At 37.1% G+C, this 19267-nt stretch overlaps 2 protein-coding genes across 6 annotated transcripts in view; one reads left to right on the forward strand and one right to left on the reverse strand.

Annotated features, from left to right (window-relative positions):
• The first annotated feature begins 2288 nt into the window (after positions 1-2288).
• Positions 2289-14073, forward strand: pcolce2a (procollagen C-endopeptidase enhancer 2a). Of its 3 annotated transcripts, XR_010907713.1 has the most exons (10): positions 2289-2522; positions 2844-2952; positions 7396-7651; positions 7876-8000; positions 8116-8252; positions 9177-9343; positions 9662-9745; positions 11295-11462; positions 13205-13396; positions 13656-14073. XR_010907713.1 is itself a non-coding variant. In XM_067453174.1 (9 exons), the coding sequence occupies exons 1-9, from the start codon at positions 2356-2358 to the stop codon at positions 13333-13335; spliced, it is 1344 nt and encodes a 447-aa protein (XP_067309275.1). In that variant the 5' UTR covers positions 2289-2355; the 3' UTR covers positions 13336-13502. The 3 variants fall into 3 exon arrangements, 2 of the variants coding, with proteins under 2 accessions (XP_067309275.1, XP_067309276.1); XM_067453174.1 differs by lacking the exon at positions 13656-14073 and having other exon boundaries at positions 13205-13502; XM_067453175.1 differs by lacking the exons at positions 13205-13396; positions 13656-14073 and adding an exon at positions 11143-11165 and having other exon boundaries at positions 11295-11347.
• Positions 14074-16881: 2808 nt separating this feature from the next.
• pls1 (plastin 1 (I isoform)) overlaps positions 16882-19267 on the reverse strand; it is a 39235-nt gene continuing 36849 nt past the window's right edge. For all 3 annotated transcript variants that reach the window (XM_067454269.1, XM_067454271.1, XM_067454270.1), the window contains exons 14-16: positions 18907-19030; positions 18640-18764; positions 16882-18528 (exon numbers count right to left, since the gene is read on the reverse strand). In XM_067454269.1, coding sequence (XP_067310370.1) covers positions 18390-18528; positions 18640-18764; positions 18907-19030 — 388 coding nt within the window. In that variant the 3' untranslated portion in view covers positions 16882-18389. The remainder of the gene's footprint in view (positions 18529-18639; positions 18765-18906; positions 19031-19267) is intronic.

Genomic DNA, 19267 nt, shown 5'->3' on the forward strand with positions numbered 1-19267 from the left:
GACTAAATCATCCAAATTCATGTCTCCTTCTATCCTTGAACCTATTCTAGCGTTGCCTTTGCGAGCCTCCCTCAAAGGCACCATGATAGTTTTCAATCAATTAAAGCTGTAGATCAAACACTAAGCAGGGTCTGGCATCGCTTGACTGTGTGTCTTTTGGGAGTGGGTTCAGATAACAGTGTGAATGAAAACCAGCTTACCGGGGGGTTGGGCACAAGAATATTTTACCCAGGCTGTTCTATAAGACTGCCACAACGACAGACTCTCACAAGCTATCCAGGGAAATAAAAGCTGGCTTCACCATAACACAGACTCCAGCAGAAGCATGAGCAGACATTCGATATTTGGGCCCTTGCATACAAAAACAAACCATGTAATGGTCTTCATGACTTCCATGTGCATATTTGAAACTCTATTCCCCTGGTCAAGGGGGAGGGTTTCTTCAATTTGCCTGCAATTGTTTATGTGTAAATTGTTTACAGAGTTGTTTCCCATAAAGACAGCCTGATACCCATTCTGAGCCTGCCAGTGGACTTTGGAAGAACCCACATCTGGGTAAAACTTCAGAAAAGCGCTGAAATCTGATCTTCTTTCAAAGGTAGAGGGATTGGCGAAAGGTCCCCGCTGCCCGCTCAGATTCCTGTCAGTTTCAACGTCTTTGCACGTAATACCTGTAGTGGAGTCATTAGATGCTAATTTACGCTTGAGTAAATATTACTAGGTCAGTGCGTTCCCTTGGGCCAACAGTTTGGATTAATGAATTATATGTCACCCACTTGGCTGCATGGCCACATCTCGTTCCATTAGGCCTGATATTAATCCACAGAATGGCTACAGCCCAAATGGAAGCCCTTGTCTGTGGTGCCAGAGGCCGATTCAAAGGCGGTGCCAGGGCTCAGAGACAAGTACAATAAATAAAGCCTTGTAAGTGCGTCGTAAAAATCACTTATCCTCATTTTGCGGTGGGGCAAGTTATGCTAGAGGGCAATCAACAAACATTTGGTCAGCAGGAAATTGCTCAAATCTGTATCTAATATTCGGATTAAAGGAAGAATTCCTCCCACATGTTGCTCTCTGATAAGGGTTGTTGTCTTTCCAAGAGGGAAGCATGCTTTGCCTTGTGATTCAATCTGTTAAATCACGAGGAAATCTTAACAGGTTCTCCTGGATGGCAAAAAGATGAATTGAGGTATATATACACAAACAGAGCTAACAGACTTCTATTTAGTTTCTCCAGAATACATTTTATTAGGTAAATGTAAAAAAGTAAATGTAATATAGTGTATAATTATATGACTCATATAGGTCTCATGATTATAACCTTACCAGTGCTCCATTGCTCTGCTGATGTGCTGTTTACACATTACAAATTAATACATTACATTGCATAATTTGGCAGCTTTTAAAATACATACGGCAGGGGTTTTCAATCTTTGAAATACCACGAACCCCCAAATTTGATCACCCTAATGCGGGAGACTCCAATCCCTACATTTGGAAGACAGCTAGCATATATATTTTCATGTAAAGACCCAATTTATACCACAACAAATGTTTTATTTATTTTTTATTTACTTTCAGTTTAATTATATTATTAATATAGTTTAATAACACCTAATTTTAAAGTGTCCTTGTTACATATATTACATGTACTTACCACAGTAATAACAGTGAATTATGCATAATTACATGCAACTAACCCTCAGCAAAATTTTAATCCTACCCTAACTTTTAAGTACATAATGTTAATGAATATTACTCCGAACTTAAATATGATTACACTGTAACAATGTCACCTTGAAGTGAAAAGTAATTCACTACTGTTAGATGTTTTATTTATTTATTTATTTTAATATTTTTGTATGATTTATTTTACTTATTTTAAAACCATGTTTTTTTTTTCTCTCTCTAAACATATCCTATCCATGGACCCCCAAGCACTCCTGGGGGTCCTTGGACCCTAGTTTTAAAACCCATGCACTAGGAAATCAGGCTACTCATCAAGTTTAATAAAATCTTGTGCAAGGTAGACATCTAGTGGTCTTCCGTCTGCGTGAGGTAAAATGAGGTAAATCAGAGGAAAACAACACGCTGCACATTATTATGGATTTTAAAAGTAAAAGAAGTATCGTAGATATGATAGAATAACTGCTTAGCACAATAACACCGACATTTCTGATAAGAAACTGAATCATATACTAAGGCTCCTTATAAAGAAAACTACAACAGCAGCAGCAGCAACATGCTTCACTACAGTCACAACACTTTTAACGTGGAAGTGACAGGAGTTGCCTTCACTTACAGGGATTTAGGGAAACTGCTCCCTTCAGCTCCCGCGGAACAAACAGCACATTCATGAGCAGGAGACAGCCAGTCAGCAGTATAATATCTCTGGAGATTTCACTTCTCTTTCTCTCTGAATGTCACATTTGTTCAAACGCGCCTCATACAATGAGGATTATAATCTGGAGCATCGCGAGCGCTTTCCTGTTCAGCGTCATTTTTACCCAAAGACATCGAAGGTATGTGGAATATCTATTGCTAACTAAATATTTAGATGCCTGTATAGGGTGAATAAAGCATTTAAATCGAACTGAAGAAAAATACGCTGAATACTTTTTGCTTTTTGGTTGGTAACATTGGCTATATTACTTCCCAAAATTGGACCGGTTTGTACTACCTATTAATGAATTTATTAATTAATTACAATAACGAATAATTGCATATCAAGTATGCTGGTGTTCATTCATTTTACTTGGTAGGCTACTAATAAAGCACATAATTAATTTGAAGTCTTTATGAGTTTACTAAACTATGTGCTTTCCCATTTTCCCTCCTTGTAGACCTGTTTTTACATGTGGCGGGAACATTACTGGAGACACAGGACTGATTGGGAGTCAGGGGTATCCCGGTGTCTACCCACCCAACAACAAATGTGTGTGGAGAATTACAGTAAGGACAGATGCATGGGAGATATCAATCTTTAAATGTCTTTTCTGTCAAAGAAAATATTTCCCATGCTCTCTCTCTCTCTCTCTCTCTCTCTCTCTCTCTCTCTCTCTCTCTCTCTCTCTCTCTCTCTCTCTCTCTCTCTCTCTCTCTCAAACAAATAAGCTTCATATAGCAGGAAAAACCCACTGTCAAAATAGTGGGTTTTTATCACATATTTTTTTGGTCGCTATAGGCTATACAATGTTGGGGGGAGTAACTAGTTACATGTAACGTGAAATTTAATTACAAAAAAAAAGTAATCCACTACAGTTGCTGAGGAAATATGTGTAATTAAATTACTATTACTTATGAAAATGTTAATGATAACGTAGGGTATTATTTTTGAATATTACACGATGCTTCCTGAAATTTAAAGGTCGTTTAGTAAAGCAATACTATTCTGATGCTTTTGATTAAATATATATTGTTTGAATTTGCAACACATCACGTCTGACTATTATATCAAACCAAATTTCCGCAGAATGCTTTAGGTTACAAAATATCTGAGAGTTGCCATCATGGCGAGTGAGGTCAGGGTTAAAATATGTTACAAATTTAAAAAAGTATTCAAAAAGTAATCAGTTACATTACTTTAATAAAGTAATTGAAATAGTTTCACTACTTTCCAATGTAGACTCTTGGAAGAAAATTAACCTTAAAAGGTTATCAGCGCTACGTATATGGAAGCCCTAAAAGGTTCTAGAACCTTCTTTCTTGTCACTTATAGAAGCTTTTTTAGTATAAAAGGTTCTTTGGAGTTGAGTACACTTATAGGTTCATTTGGGGTTCTATATAGAACTTTACTCAACTTCAAATAACCTTTTATGCTGAAAAGGTTCTATAATGACAAGAAAGAACCATTTTGGCACTTTAAAAGGGTTCTATAGAGAACCTTTTAGGGGTTCCAAATACGTAGCGTGTTTAAGGTTCTATGAAGAAAAGGTTCTATATAGAACCTTAAAAGCGCTACGTATTTGGATTGTATATGTATTTAGGTTATAACCTTCCCAACACTGGTTATATAGGGTTTTGCAAGGCAGTTGCAGAGTGGTCTGGATGGTTGCTTAGTGTCCCAAGCCTCTATGATATTTGTATCTATATTCTGGGATTATTCAATGTAATTCTATAGATTTTTGTCTATTTTATTGTTTACCAGGCAAACATGTCATTCTTTTTGTTTAGAAGAGTAACACTATCACTGGCAGAACACTTCAATAAGTCATCCGATTTAAGGTATCATTCATGTCCATAGCACAAAGCCATAGCTGATGTTGTCAGCAGATCCTTCAAGTCCTGTCGGTTGTAAGGTGAAGCCACCATGGATCAAACTAGTTGGTCTAGAACATCCCACAAATGCACAGTTGCATTGAGGTATGGGGAATTTGGAGATCAGGGCAACACCTTGAACTCTTCATCACGTTCCTCAAACCATTCCTGAACAATGTGTTCAGTGTGGAAGGATGCATTTTCCTGCTGAAAGAGGATACTTCCACCAGGGAACACCATTGTCACCAACTGGTCTGCAGCAATGTTTAGGTAGGTGGCATGTGTCAAATTTACATCCACATGAATAGCCAGACCCAGGGTTTCCTAGCAGAACATTGTCCAGTGCTTAATTCTCCCTCCACTGGCTTGTCGTCGTCCCACAGTGCATCCTGCTGCTATTACTTCCTCAGGTTAAATGATGCACACATATACAGCTGTCCACGTGATGTAAAATAAAATGGGACTCACTGGAATGGGCGACCTTCTTCCACTGCTCCAAGGTTTAGTGCCTACTGTAAGCTTTTTCGACAGTGGACAAGGGTCATCAAGGGCACTCTAATTGGTCTGCGGCTACGCTGCCCCATTCGCAGCAGAGTGCGATGAACTGCACATTCTCCCCATAATCATCATTAAAATTTGTTGTGACTTGTGCCACAGTAGGCCTTCTGTTGGCTCAGACCAGACGGGATCAGCTTCATTATTGCCCTTGTGCGTTGATGAGTATCCAGTATTTGGTTTGTCCCTTCTCAGACCACCGCTGGTAAATTCTCACCCCTGCTGACCGGGAGCAACCCACAAGCCTTGCCCTTTGAGAGGTTCTCTGACCCATTCACCTTGCCATAACAATTTGGCTCAGAATTGATTGTTTGCTTACCATATAATACGCAAAACTTAATATGTGACCTTGTTAGGAGATGATCAACGATATTCACTTCACCTATAATATTTTGGCTCATTTCATTCTAGTTAGGCCCCGTCCACATGGAGCCAGAGCTTTCCCTATCCGAATTTTTTTTTTTTTTTGTCGTTTCAAGAAATATCTGCGTTCACATGATAGCAATGAAAACGACTCAAAACGATGCAGTGTGTATGCCAGGCCAGCATGTGGTGCTGTATCTCTGCCACAGAAATACACTAAAAGAGAAGAAGAGTTATGGATAGATGGGATAAAGCAATGGTAGGAAGTGAGGCAAAATCTCACGATAAAAGAACAATAAATACATTTGCTACTTAACAGGTGTGTTTTATTAACGACTACACCTAACCCTAAACCTAGCCTTACAATAATGCAAATATGGTAATTAAGTAACGCAATATTGATGTGCACACGCCCAGTGCCCATTGTTGTATCCCTTAACTCTTTCACCGTGCTAGACCTAGTGTGATGACATCACCATTTCACAAAATATACGGATTGCCGGTACACACGAAAACGCAAGAATGTACTTTTCAGATTTATCCACATTGAGACCTGATTTAAAAAAATAACAGATTCATGCTTCCAAAACGCCGGATCCGTGTGGACGAAATGCTAATATGGCACCAATGTGCCTTAGTGTCAACCAAATTGGACTTCACTGTTGAAATGTGCACATGTGCGTAAATGCATACATGAGCCCTTGAGTCAGAAACCCTTGATGAATCAAACGTCAAACAAACCAAAATGACAAGAATCAAAAATAGCTTAATAGTCCTCAGATGCCATCTTCGTTACAGCAGCATTTAGGAGAAATATTGTGGAGAAAACTGCTTGACTGAATGAACCACCAATTGCATACAGAATATAAACGTGATAAAAATGGCTTTTGGATTTTTTATTATTTTTTTGTTGTTGTCTAAATTAACTATAATAATGTGAAATTAATTGTGATTCTGAATTGATTAATTAGCAGAAGTTATTACACCACCATCTGAGTGTGGCATCATCATTGTTGGGTGTAACTAGTTACTAAGTAATTTGTTTCTGTAATTAAATGACTTTTCCCTTGAAAAAATAGGGGTTACTAGGGGTAAGAGTAAAGGGATTACTCTTATTTCTTCTGTAATTTAATTAAAGTTACGTCAGATGTAATTGAAGAAATTACTGTGTATAGAGTGTAGAACAATTAAATATTTCCTTCCTTTCCTGTAGCTCAACTAGTAGAGCATGGCGCTAGCAACACCAAGGTCATGGGCTCGATTACCAGGGAAAGCAAGAAATTACAATAATGTAAAAATGTGTACCTTGAATGCAATGTAAGTCGCTTTGGATAAAAGCGTCTGCCAAATGCATACATGTAAATGTAAATGTAGATATAATACAATAGTTGAAATAACACAAAATTTAAAGTCTAACTTTAAAATGCATGCTTTATGTATCCTTCTCACATTTGTAATACTTGGGTGAGTTAATAAGAAAAATGTATGCAATTTTGTATTATTTATTTGAGTGAATTAAAATAGCTGTTTCATGTATATCCTTGAAACAACTAGTCGAGGTTGATATATGATAGGATTTAGAAAGTAATTAGTATAATGTAAAAAAAAAAAATCAGGTCTCCAATTGAACATTTTCAAGTGACTGATCACATCTAAATTTTCCAGTTTCGATACATACACAAAAATGTATCAATTCACAGAATTTCAATTTGGCCAACTGAAAAATTTAGATGTGACCAGTCACTAGAACATTTTCAATTATGGCCATTTTTTACAGTATAATAATAAGTAATTGAATACTTGTGGAGAAAGTATTTTGTAGAGTAATCTAATTACGATACACTACTGAAGATGTGATTAGTAATTAATAACTTTTTCGGAGTAACTTACCCAACATTGGACATTATTAATGGCAGTCCTATATTGTTAAACCATCTTTAATAAAATGACAGAGGTGCGGCCATGTTATTTTGATTTTGAGAATTGACTATTATATTTCGTTGTTGATGTTTCTCTATATTTCTATATTGTATGGAAAATGCATATTGATTCATATTGAAAACATACTTTATTTTTTTAAGTAAGCACCCTTAACCCCAACCCTAAACGTAACATTCAGCAAATTGTATGAATGAGATTGCACAAATGTGTATAGAATTGACAAAATGTAAAATAATTGCCATGGGATTGTGTTGACTCCTCTCATATAACCGTCTTCAGGTCCCTCAGGGAAGGTTCGTCTCGCTCTTGTTCCGGGCTCTGGATCTTGAGAGTGATAGTCTTTGCAGATATGATTTTGTTGATGTATACAATGGCCACATCAACGGGCAGCGTCTTGGCCGCTTCTGTGGTACTGCCAAACCCAGAGCGCTGGTCACCACTGGAAACAAGATGCAAGTGGTCATGGTGTCAGACGCCAACACAGCTGGGAGTGGTTTCCTTGCTGCATATTCAGCGATTCGCCCAAATGAAAGAGGTAACAAGACTACCAACTTATAACCATCCAAATATAGTAAGTGGCCCTTCCCTGTTATTTAAATTCAGTACTGTGATTTGTTTTGCTTTTTCAGATTTTTTTGAATCCTCTTATACTGTAAATGCACACTTACATTTTCAGAAAATGCACTACAGATTATATTCCATATACATCTGCACTGATTCCATGTCATCAGACTGATATCCAATGATTGTCCCTGGCAGGTGACCGGTATTGTGGGGGTCTTTTAGACAAGCCCTCTGGGACGATTAAGACTCCTAACTGGCCAGATAAAGACTACCCAGCAGGAGTGTCATGTTCCTGGAATATTGTTGCTCCTCAAGACCAGGTGTTAATTTATCTCTGTAATTTTCAGATCATGTTACAAGTCATGCATCACTGACAACACATTGACAGGATGAGTATGAATAAATTTAAATTGCAAAGTAACTTTCCCCTCTCAGATCATTGAGCTGAAGTTTGAGAAGTTTGATCTGGAGCGAGACAGCTACTGCCGCTATGACCATGTGGCTGTGTTTAATGGTGGAGAAATTAATGACTCACGGAAAATCGGCAAGTTCTGCGGAGACAGCCCACCCATGTGAGACCCTCAGTCCATCACACATGCACCAATACACCATTTATCATATAATATTCATTCTTTAAGCAGATAAACCACCACAGACATTGACCTTTATTACATTTAGTCTGATATGGATTTATCATTGGTTGATGCTACATAATTGCATGCTGACGCCCAATACTGATATTTTAATGGAAAAGTTATTTTTAATTTTTTCGCTAAGGGGTAAAAACATATTCAGAACACCACAACGCCGTCCACAGTCCTAAGAGTGCTGTTTAGATGAATATGTAAATATGTGCTGCATGCTTTACTCTCAATAACGAAATAAACCTAAAAAATGACAGTGGTGAGAAAGCAGCAGTTAAGAAAGCATCTGGTCATTTAAATGTGTATATGTTTGCACCAGCTCACAATCAATATTTGATTGTGTTCAGTATATTGCTCAGTCATTTTAAGTTTTGCTGATGATGCTTCCTAACTTTTGTTTTCTGCCTGCAGTATCTAAGAGGGACTGTAACTTTATCATTCATCTTACATTAAATTAAACATATTCAGCCAAGGTATATACTGTACGTGTATATCGTTATGTCTTAAGTAGCTAAATGTGAACAGTTGGTTGAACAATTTCTTACTACTTGTTAAATAAACCTACTTTACCTGAAAAACTGTATTGCATTAACCATATCGTTATCATGAAATAACATTTCTCAGAATGTGAAATATGATTTTGGTTATATCACACACCCCTAGACTTTAATACAGAATCTTATTTGTCCTATACATTTTATAATTCAATGCAATTTCTTCTTTTATGCACACTCAAAAAATGCTTTCTCATCAATAAAGTGTCTCTACATGGTCGATAAAGCTTTATATTAGAGAGGTATTTTAAAGGATAAATGGTCATTTCAAAAATTATTTATTTATTTTGTCTCGTAGGCCAATTTTTTCGGATGGCAATCATCTCCTCATCATGTTTCTGTCAGACCTGAGTCTAACTGCGGATGGATTCATCGGCCATTACCGCTTTAAAACGAGGAGTCTCAGCACAGCCAGCACCCCTCTCACCCCCGTGAGCACTATACCACCCACCACCCTGCCCGTAGGTCAGTCCACAGCCCACTTTCCAGAAGGTTTCATTTCAAATGAAAAATGCAAGTAGCGGCACGGTGTAAAACTGCTGTACATTATGGGAATAAACTTGTGTAGGTAATGACATTGGAATGTATTGAAGATTTATTATGTTTGGTTCATATGGAACACATTAGTTCGGTCACATGGGAAAACTAATGTGCTTCTATTTTGTTACTAAAGTGCTTTAACAGAAATAAATGTATGCTACTTTTGCTGTGTTTTACATTGTGTTTTAGTGTAAGTGTAAGGTCATTATTAAAACGTATCTTTTCACTCTCTATTCCAAAAAGCCCTTACATATTCAGAAGGTCTTTGCAAGCAAAAATGCAAAAGGACTGGAACAATTGAAAGTCATTACTGCTCTAGTAACTTTGGTAAGTGGCCGTTGTTTAATTGAAATGTTTTTGCTTTCTGCAAACTCAATTAATATCAGGAATTCTGGGAATTTCTTTGATTTTCTAATTCCAGGTATCAGACTTTTACAAAGGCATTAAAATAAATTTGTCCTGTTTAGTCTAGCAATGTTGTATAGAAATGCTCGGTATCTAAGTATACTCTATGTAGTAGGTATAAAAAAATGTACTAGTAGTATACTTGTATGTGTCCTCTATTCATTCAAATATGAATATACACTGCTCTGACAAAAAAAAGTATCATTATTGCAGTGATTTTGATGTTTCTTGCATGTTATATGTTCGAACACAGTTCTTCTAACCCTAATTGATGGAGTGTGTAGCTTTTCATTTCTTAAACAACCATGTAGGAAGATAGCCTGACAAGCCAGACTCACTTCAAGATGTTTGGTCTGGAAACTCACCATTGACAGGGCTCAATCCGAGGGGCGGGATAAACGGTTGTCTTTCAAACTCCCTCTGCACGCAATAGGATAGCGCTACAACCAACCAGAACAACGTGAAGCAGAGCTCGTTGACAGATTAAACTTTCGCCGTATCCGGTCGGCAAAACTCTGAACACATCTTCCCTTTTTAAGAATGACTTCAGTGCCGTTCTTTGTTCTTTTCTCAGAGAAAAGCTCAACTCCAAGTCTTCCAGAGTCACGGTCAAAGCTGATTCGAAACACCCCCGTTTGCCAGTTTCTGTGTTTACTAGTAACACGCAAGCGCAACTCTGCTGTGGGGCTATGTTAAGCCCCGCCCACCGACTCTATACACGATGTGATTGGCCTGACCAGAGTTTGGTTTTTACAGTTCAGAAGTGTATTGAGAGTTGCTAGACGACACTCGCGGCAGATTAGATTTGCTGCCGCTAGGGTGCGTCTAGATTTCTAGGCCATCATGGCCATATTCCAGGATGACAATGTCAAAGATTCATCAGGCTCAAATTGTGAAAGAATTGTTGGGAGGGAGCTTGAAAAATCCCGACTCCAGACTTTAAATTCATTGAAAGTCTTTGGGATGTGCTCGAGGAGTCCTTACAGAGTGTTGGACTCTTGAATTGAATTCAATTCAAAATCTTGACCAAAAACTGATGCACCTCTTGATGGAAACAACATTGCAACATTGATTTCCACCAAGAGGTGCATCGATTTTTGGTCAAGATCTTGTACTACATGGTTGTTTAAGAAATGAAAAGCTGCGCACTCCATCAATTAGGGTTAGAAGGTCCTGCATTTTAATTCACAGAAATAATTCACTGTGCTGGTTTTAGAAGTTAACTAAAGCTCCCATTCACTGTCTCTGTTTTAATAATGCTTATAGATGGAAAATGTGTTCAGGCCGATACTGAGACTCAGCTCTTTTTTTAATTGCAGTGGCAGTAAAGCTGCTGAGCACAGTAAAAATCACAGCACGCATAGCATAACTATACATACTTTATACATTACCATGCACATGCAATTTTATGCATTTGTTCAAAGAAGAAACCCTGATTCTGTGAATTTACAGTCTTTTTTTCCACACACAGTGATTACTGCCACCCTTATCTCAGCAGCCATGAGGGACCACAGCGTCCTCGCCACCTTCTCCCTCATGCACCTTTATAAGGAAGGAAGTTTAGCCATCCAACAGGCTGGGAAGACTATGAGCACCAAAGTCAAAATCCTCTGTAAAAAATGCCCTCTGGTCAGAAGAGGCGAGTATCTTTACACTGACCTTGATCTAAAAGAACCCTAACCTTAATCATTTTAATTGAAACCAGCACAGCCAGCGCTAGCAGCAAGCGCGTCCAGCAGATGTTTATAGTTGATTGAGGTGGATTTTGGAAGGTGATAGTTTGCAAATTTCGAACTCCCCCAAAGTCCTTTGGCTCCATTTGTGGTGTTGAGATATTTCAGACAGGATATGCCATTTCAGCGTCACGGTGTGTAACTTAAGCTCACTCAGGAGAGGGTTCTCAGTTGGTTTCCTTGAAACATGGACAGCTAGAATAATAATTCTCTTCAACCACATGGATGGTATGCGTCTTCATTGTGCCATGCTTTACCTCAGCTCACTTAGTGTCGAAATATTAAGCCACTGCTCAGAAACTCTGAAAAGCAACTGTTTTGTTTTGGGGGAGGTTTCTAGAAATGTGCCATAGAAGAATTTGCATTAAAATATGCAGGAATTGTTTTTGGCAGTTCAGAGGAACGGTTTAACATGAATCATTTGCGGTGGAATTTTTACTGTTGAAATGAAAAGCAAGGGAATAAACAAAATATTATTTGCTCTGGCTCACATTATAGTAAAGCAAAGGCAAAAGTATAGATTTGTCTTGTATTAACATGGCTGTGTTCTTCTACACTTAAATGAATAAATAAGTAAAGAGAAAAGGAATGTCCTAAACACCCCCTTGAAATGTTTTACACTACGGGTTTGGAATGTACAGTTGCTAGTTCAAAATATGTGGCCAATCCTCTGTTACTAATTCAAAAACATTATAGATTTGGTCGGCATTACTGGGAACGTCATAGCCGTTAATTCCGTGAGATATACATCATAGCCGTTAATTCCGTGGGGGAAAACAACCCATTCGAATGAACATGCGTAGACCTTATAAAAACCAGCAGCCATATCACCTTGTAGCCCAAGATTGGTTTCCCACTGAAGCTAAGCAGGGCTGAGCCTGGTCAGTACCTGGATGGGAGACCAACTAGGAAAACCAGGTAGCTGCTGGTAGAGGTGTTAGTGAGGCCAGCAGGGGGTGCTCACCCTGTGGTCTGTGTGGGTCCTAACACCCCAGTATAGTGATGGGGACACTATACTGACAAAGAGCACCGTCTTGCGGATGAGAAAATAAACCGAGGTCCTGACTCTCTGTGGTCATTTAAAATCCCAGGATATCTTTCAGAAAAAGAGTAGGGTGTACCCCGGCATCCGGGCCAAATTTGCCCATTGGCTTCTGTCCATCATGGCCTCCTAATAATCCCCATATCCTGATTGGCTTCATCACTCGGTCTCCTCTCCACAATAAGCTGGTGTGTGGTGAGCGTTTTGGCACAATATGGCTGCCGTCGCATCATCCAGGTGGGTGCTGCATATTGGTGGTGGTTGAGGAGATTCCCCTCTTCAATGTAAAGCGCTTTGAGTGCCTTGAAAAGCGCTATATAAATCGAACGCATTATTATTATTATTATTATTATTATTATTATTATTATTATTATTATAAAAAACTATAAAAAATGCTGGGTTAAAAACAACCCAAGTTTTATCCACGTGTATGGGTTGTTTTAACCCAGCGGTTGGGTTAAATGTTTGCTTAAATTTTACCTATGGTACTGATGTCAAAACTGTGGCCAGTGAAAATGCTGGGTGGCTAGCAACTTTGGAAAACCACTAGCCACAGTGGCCGGTCAGCAAAAAAGTTAATGTCAAGCCCTTGTTTTGGTTTTTCAGGTCTTAACTACATTGTCATGGGACAGACAGATGAACAGGGACAGGGTATTGTTTCCCCTTATAACTTTGTGATGGCTTTCAAAACCAAGAATCAACGGGATCTTGGGGTGCTGAAGAATATTCGCTGTTAATGCGCACAGGGCTCTTCCTCCAAGTCTGGATTTCTATGATGACCTATATGATACACTTGATGTAAGTGCATTTAATAACATTCATAGATGAAGGACTGCCTGCTCTGACTTTTTCACATTCCTGTAGCACATTTACCCCAATAGAACATTTGAAAAACCTTTGAAAATTGTTTGTTTTTATTTAGATTTTTTTTTTTTACTTTAAGTGCACATTTTATTTTGAAAGTCATACTTGGCTTTGAAAGACTGAAATATTTTTGAACATTTCAGATTCAATATTCAGTGACGCCCTCACAAAATATTTTTTCAAATAATTATAGTAAAAAGCACTTAGGACTGAAGATCTGAACTGCTGCAGAGCACGGTGGAAAAATGAAGGCACTCGCTACAACAAACTCTGTCATTTGCAGTAGCTGGGGGGTGGTGACATTTACGAGAGCCGTGGACATGTTGGCCTTTGAATCTGACATTTATCTAATCTATCTAGTGTTGTAATGAGTGAACGAAGATTGAAGATGACAAAATGAAATGTTGTCAAAAAGAAATGCACTGTAAAATTGGTATTATGTCACGAGGTTACTACAGTGTCATTCCTGCTATGCATTATCTGAACTACTTTGAATACTACCATGCTCTTGTCCAGCTCAGAAACGTATTATATAGCATTGATTATTCAAACAAAGGTTAATGAAATGAAAATAAATTTAAATTAAAAGCTTTTCATATATGATGGTTATCTTATTTTGGATTATTTTTAATCCGTTTTTGAAATTTCTAGCGTCAATTCACCCCATGCTTACCTAATTGTGATATCAACCACAATGTAGGAAAACTACTACATTTTGTAAATGTATTATACAGTATAATATTATATTATATCATGTCACTGGGACATGGACATGTACGTGTAGTAAAAATTATGTTTATCAGAATACTGAGCTTTGAGATTTGCTTCTCAAAGACCGCAGATAATTTTTTTATTTTTGAAAAAGGACACTTTAACACACTTATAGAAAGAGTACTCATGAAAATAAAACACTTAAGAATGAACTGACTACAATGTGTTTTCAGACACTTAACTGCATGTTATTTACAGTTAATATACAGTTGATATAGTTAATATACAGTGTTTTTGATCCAGTTAAGTAGGACTTAAAGTGTTAGTTAACCCAAAAATGAAATTGATGTCATAATGACTCACCCTAATGTCGTTTCACACCCGTAAGACCTCCGTTCATCTTCGGAAAAACAGTTTAAGATATTTTATATTTAGTCCAAAAGCGTATCCAAGTGTATGCACACTTTACTGTCCATGTCAAGAATAAAGGTTTCAAAAAGGTTTGTTTTCAAACCTCAAATAAAGTTTCAAACATTCATGAATCAGCGGATTGATTCATGATTCGGATCGTGTGTCAAACTGCTGAAATCACGTGACATTGGTGATCCGAATCATGAATCAATCCGCTGATTCATGACCTTTTGAATCTTTATTTGAGGTTTGAAAACAAATGCGGAAGAGAAGACAATGCTGAATAAAGTCGTAGTTTTTGCTATTTTGCTATTTTCGATGCTTCAAGAGATTCTAATTAACCAACTGATGTCACATATGGACTACTTTGATGATGTTTTTATTCTGACAGTATGTGTTATACACTTGGATACGCTCTCAGACTAAAATATAAAATATCTTAAACTGTGTTCCGAAGATGAACGGAGGTCTTACAGATGTGGAACGGCACTAGGGTGAGTCATTATGACATCAATTTCATTTTTGGGTAAACTAACACTTTCAGTCCTACTTAACTGGATCAAAAACACTCTATTTTCATTCAACTGTAAATAACATGCAGTTAAGTGCACTGAAAACACATTGTAGTCAGTTCATTCTTAAGTGTTTTATTTTCATGAGTACTCTTTCTATAAGTGTGATTTATCATTTTAAAATTACATATTATTGTCTTTGAGAGTTAATAAGTTTACGGCTAAATGTACTGGCAAATATTTATGGTAAACAAAAATGTACTTTAATGCAAGTTTATTGAAACATGTGTGTCATATATTTAAATATAGTTGTAATTACACATTTGTAATGGTGAAGTTAGCATTTAGTACATTTCAAATAAATAATAACTTTCATTAAAATATCAAATATAAAACACACTGCAGTTAAATTATAATTAAGTACTTTACATGTGCTTTAGTATGTTAGTCAACACATCAAAATTATGGAGGACCAACCCTGCACAAATTAAAAATAAATAAATTAATAAATAAATAAATATACACATATGTAAATTAATAAAAACATAAATAGATAAATAAATGTGATAATAGGAAAATAAATAACAGAATAAACGACTTGATAAAATAAATATGATTCATTTTTAATCAAATACAATTTTGTATTATCTTTCCCGTAATGTATTTTTTTCTGCTTTTATAAAAATATATCTTTTTAACTTTTATTTTTTGTTAATTAAATTTAACATTTATTTTTATATTTATTTGTAATTTTATTTTTATATTTATGCGTTCATTTATTTTTTACATTTATTTTTCCCTCATGTATTTATTTTTACATTTATTGATCGATTGATTAATTTCTTTTTCTTTTTCCGTGTGCAACATGGAAATGAGGAGGGTGGTCCTTGTGTAGCTTCAGCACATCATTGTTTGAGAGCTCACCACATTCTATGAAGCTCACGCACGCAGAATCAGACCAGCTGAGGAGAGTTGCCAGTAAATGAAGGCCGCATAGTTCTTTTACTAAACAAACGTATTGATGTTTCCAGCAGTTTGACTTATTGAGAGATAAGTTCCAGTGGTCCTTATACAGTAGTAGTGATTTTGAATGCGACAGGTTGTAAGTTCAGCTCTTGCATGTGTAATACTATAGCGGACGTTTCACAAACAGCTAACGTTAGTTAGAGAGTTGCGCTACTTAGCGAATGAAGTCGAAAACAACGCATCAAATTACTGTTGTTAAAACTAGATGTGCTTATCGATGTTTTAGGAGGGTTATATTCCGATATTGATGTGGAAGTAAAGACTGAAATGTTGCCGCGATAATTAATAGACACGCTGCAAAACACTGTGTCCCAGCACATTCAAAACCCTTGAGTCAGATGGTAGTAAAGTGGGACGACCATCGCACTTTCTTCTGATAAGTACCATTGAAACGTATCTCTCAATGGGTCAAACTGCTGGAAACATTGATACATTTGTTTAGCGAAAGAACTATGTGGCCGTCATTTACTGACAACTCTCCTCAGCTGGTCTGATTCTGCGTGCGTGAGCTTCCCCGATTCACTGCCATTATAAAGCTCGAAAGAGCCAGGATATTTTTTTTATATAACTCAGATTGTGTTCATCTGAAAGAAGAAAGTCATGTCCACCTAGGATGGCTTGAAGGTAGGTAAATCATGATATATTTTTCTTCTTTTGGGTGAACTTTTCCTTTAAGTGTGTTAAGAAACAGTCATGCAAGTGTACTCTCATTATAGCTTTTTATTTCAGTACTATATATCTGCAAAATACATTTTTTTTTTAAATAATTTTAAGATTTAAAGTACACAAGTGCACATTCAGTACAATTAAGCACACTTCCTTTTCACAAGAGTTTAGCATTTGAATTGGCATATTAAAGGGTTAGTTCACCCGAAAATGAAATGTATTAATGACTCACCCTAATGTCGTTCCTCAACCGTAAGACCTCCGTTCATCTTTCGGAAAACAGTTTAAGATATTTTATATATTAGTTCCACAGCATATGCAGTCTATGCACACTTCTGGCGATACTGGCGATCCGAATCATTAATCGATTCACTGATTCATGACTGTTTGACTCGGAACACGGAAGAGAAGACAATGCTGATTAAAGTCATAGTTTTTGATATTTTTGGACCAAAATGTATTTTCGATGCTTCAAGAGATTCTAATCAACCAACTGTCACATATAGACAACTTTGATTATGTTCTTATTAGCTTTCTGGGCATGGAGTTTGATATAAAATATCAAACTGTGTTCTGAAGATGAACGGAGGTCTTACGGGTGTGGAACGACATTAGGGTGAGTCATTAATGACATCAATTTCATTTTTGGGTGAACAAACCCTTTAATGCTGGAACAGGGCAGCAATATTGATATTTCCTCAAACTCGTTAAAATACTAAAATCTGTAAACATTCTCTGTACATAATGCTGTACAGAGAATGAGACACGTTGTTAAGTGAATCCACTGAGCCCAGTTGTATTTTCCTGGGTGAAACCGAGAGTACCTCTACATGATGATACAATTGTCAAAAAGGGAACGATCAGCTCAGCTAAAAATGTTCCCAATAACTCAAACACATCTGGAATTTCACAATGACATTGAGAGAAACTCCCCCTTCAAGTGAGCTGGACTCATTCGACAATGGCGTGACAATTGATAATTGTAAATAGGAAACAGAGCCCAGGAAAATGTTTGCAATTCTGGTCACTCTTACAATGATGTGTATGCTGGTTTAATCATTTTTTCTGCCAATTGTAGCATCTTTCCTGCTTTCGACTCACTATATATTCACTGTAAAATATTCTACAGTGTGCTTCCTTGGATGAGCAAATATTTAGACTGACATCCAAAACGTCTGATTATAAGCCAGAACAGGCTGCCAGCCGCATCTAAGCCTGATTAAATAACAAACTGAATGAATGTGCAGATCTACACAGCTCAAATATTTCTCGTGAGCACCTTTATTTACGTAATGTAAAAATATCCAGCTATTTACAATCTGTCTCCAACTGAAAGAATAGTTTAAATGAGTCAATGAAGAACTAAAGGATTCGCAATTGTTAAGAAAATAACATTATCTTTAAATGATCTTGCATCTACATTTAGCAGAAATGACGCGATTAGTAAAGTATTTCGGAGCAATAAACAGAAGGTAAATTAATGAGGAAATATTAATAAAAAACAACAAGAATTGCATTAATGTGTTGGTGCAGAAGGCAATCCAGGGGAAGAAAAAGTGCAACGTGATGGTTGTGCTTTCTTACAACGTCCTTAAGAAAGGTCATCCATCGACTTTCTTCAAGCTCCTTCCCATAAGGCATGCAAACACCGTCATCACCATCTTGGGTTTGACCTCCACAAGGTCATCGGGAAGGGCGTAAACCTTGACGCCGATTTTTCGCGCCACCGAGATTGCGTATCTGTGAGTGGGAAACAGAGATACGGAGAAGGTTGCTGGTGGCGAGACAACAGGCAATTTGGCGTCAGATGCGTATCAGGGTAATTTATGAGGAGCCCCAGGTGGAACTTACTTTGCATTGTTTAGCTTGTCCTCTGGCGTCATTTCTCCGCTCTTCACCATCTCGTATTTAATGACTTTGGGCACGATGGTGTCGATCAGATCAATCACTGGCAGGCTAGTGCTGATTGATTTGTCCTGAAACAATACATCATATATAATTCAATTTCATTCGGACTTAGACATGTTGGATATTATTTGAATCCCAATATGAGATCATTAAGTTCATGGTATAGTAGGAAAAGAATACTGGTAAAACATTGTGTCGAATGGCATTCACCTTAAAGCTGTTAATATACGAGTCTTTATGGCCTTGTTTCAAGGTGTTGTTCACCCAGTTGATAATAATTTGGTCAGTGACTATTTCCCCTTCACCGATGTCAGACAGAACCTTCAGTGTGTATCTGCAAGAGTTGTTTGTAAAAAAAAAAACAAGCCAATTATGTTTCAAATCTTTAACAAAAATAGAAAAAAAGCCATAACCATACCCATATGGCAAACATTTGTTGGATTTGATTGATCGGTTGATCTATCGAATACTCACAGGTTTGAATACGATAATATTTTTTATTATAAAGAAATTCATACTTCTATTCAGTGTGGATGCATTTTTCCCTCAAAAGTCACAGTAAAGATTTTTA

This window comes from Pseudorasbora parva, chromosome 9 (genome assembly GCF_024679245.1).
Source record: "Pseudorasbora parva isolate DD20220531a chromosome 9, ASM2467924v1, whole genome shotgun sequence".
In the NCBI taxonomy this organism is placed as follows: Eukaryota; Metazoa; Chordata; class Actinopteri; order Cypriniformes; family Gobionidae; genus Pseudorasbora; species Pseudorasbora parva.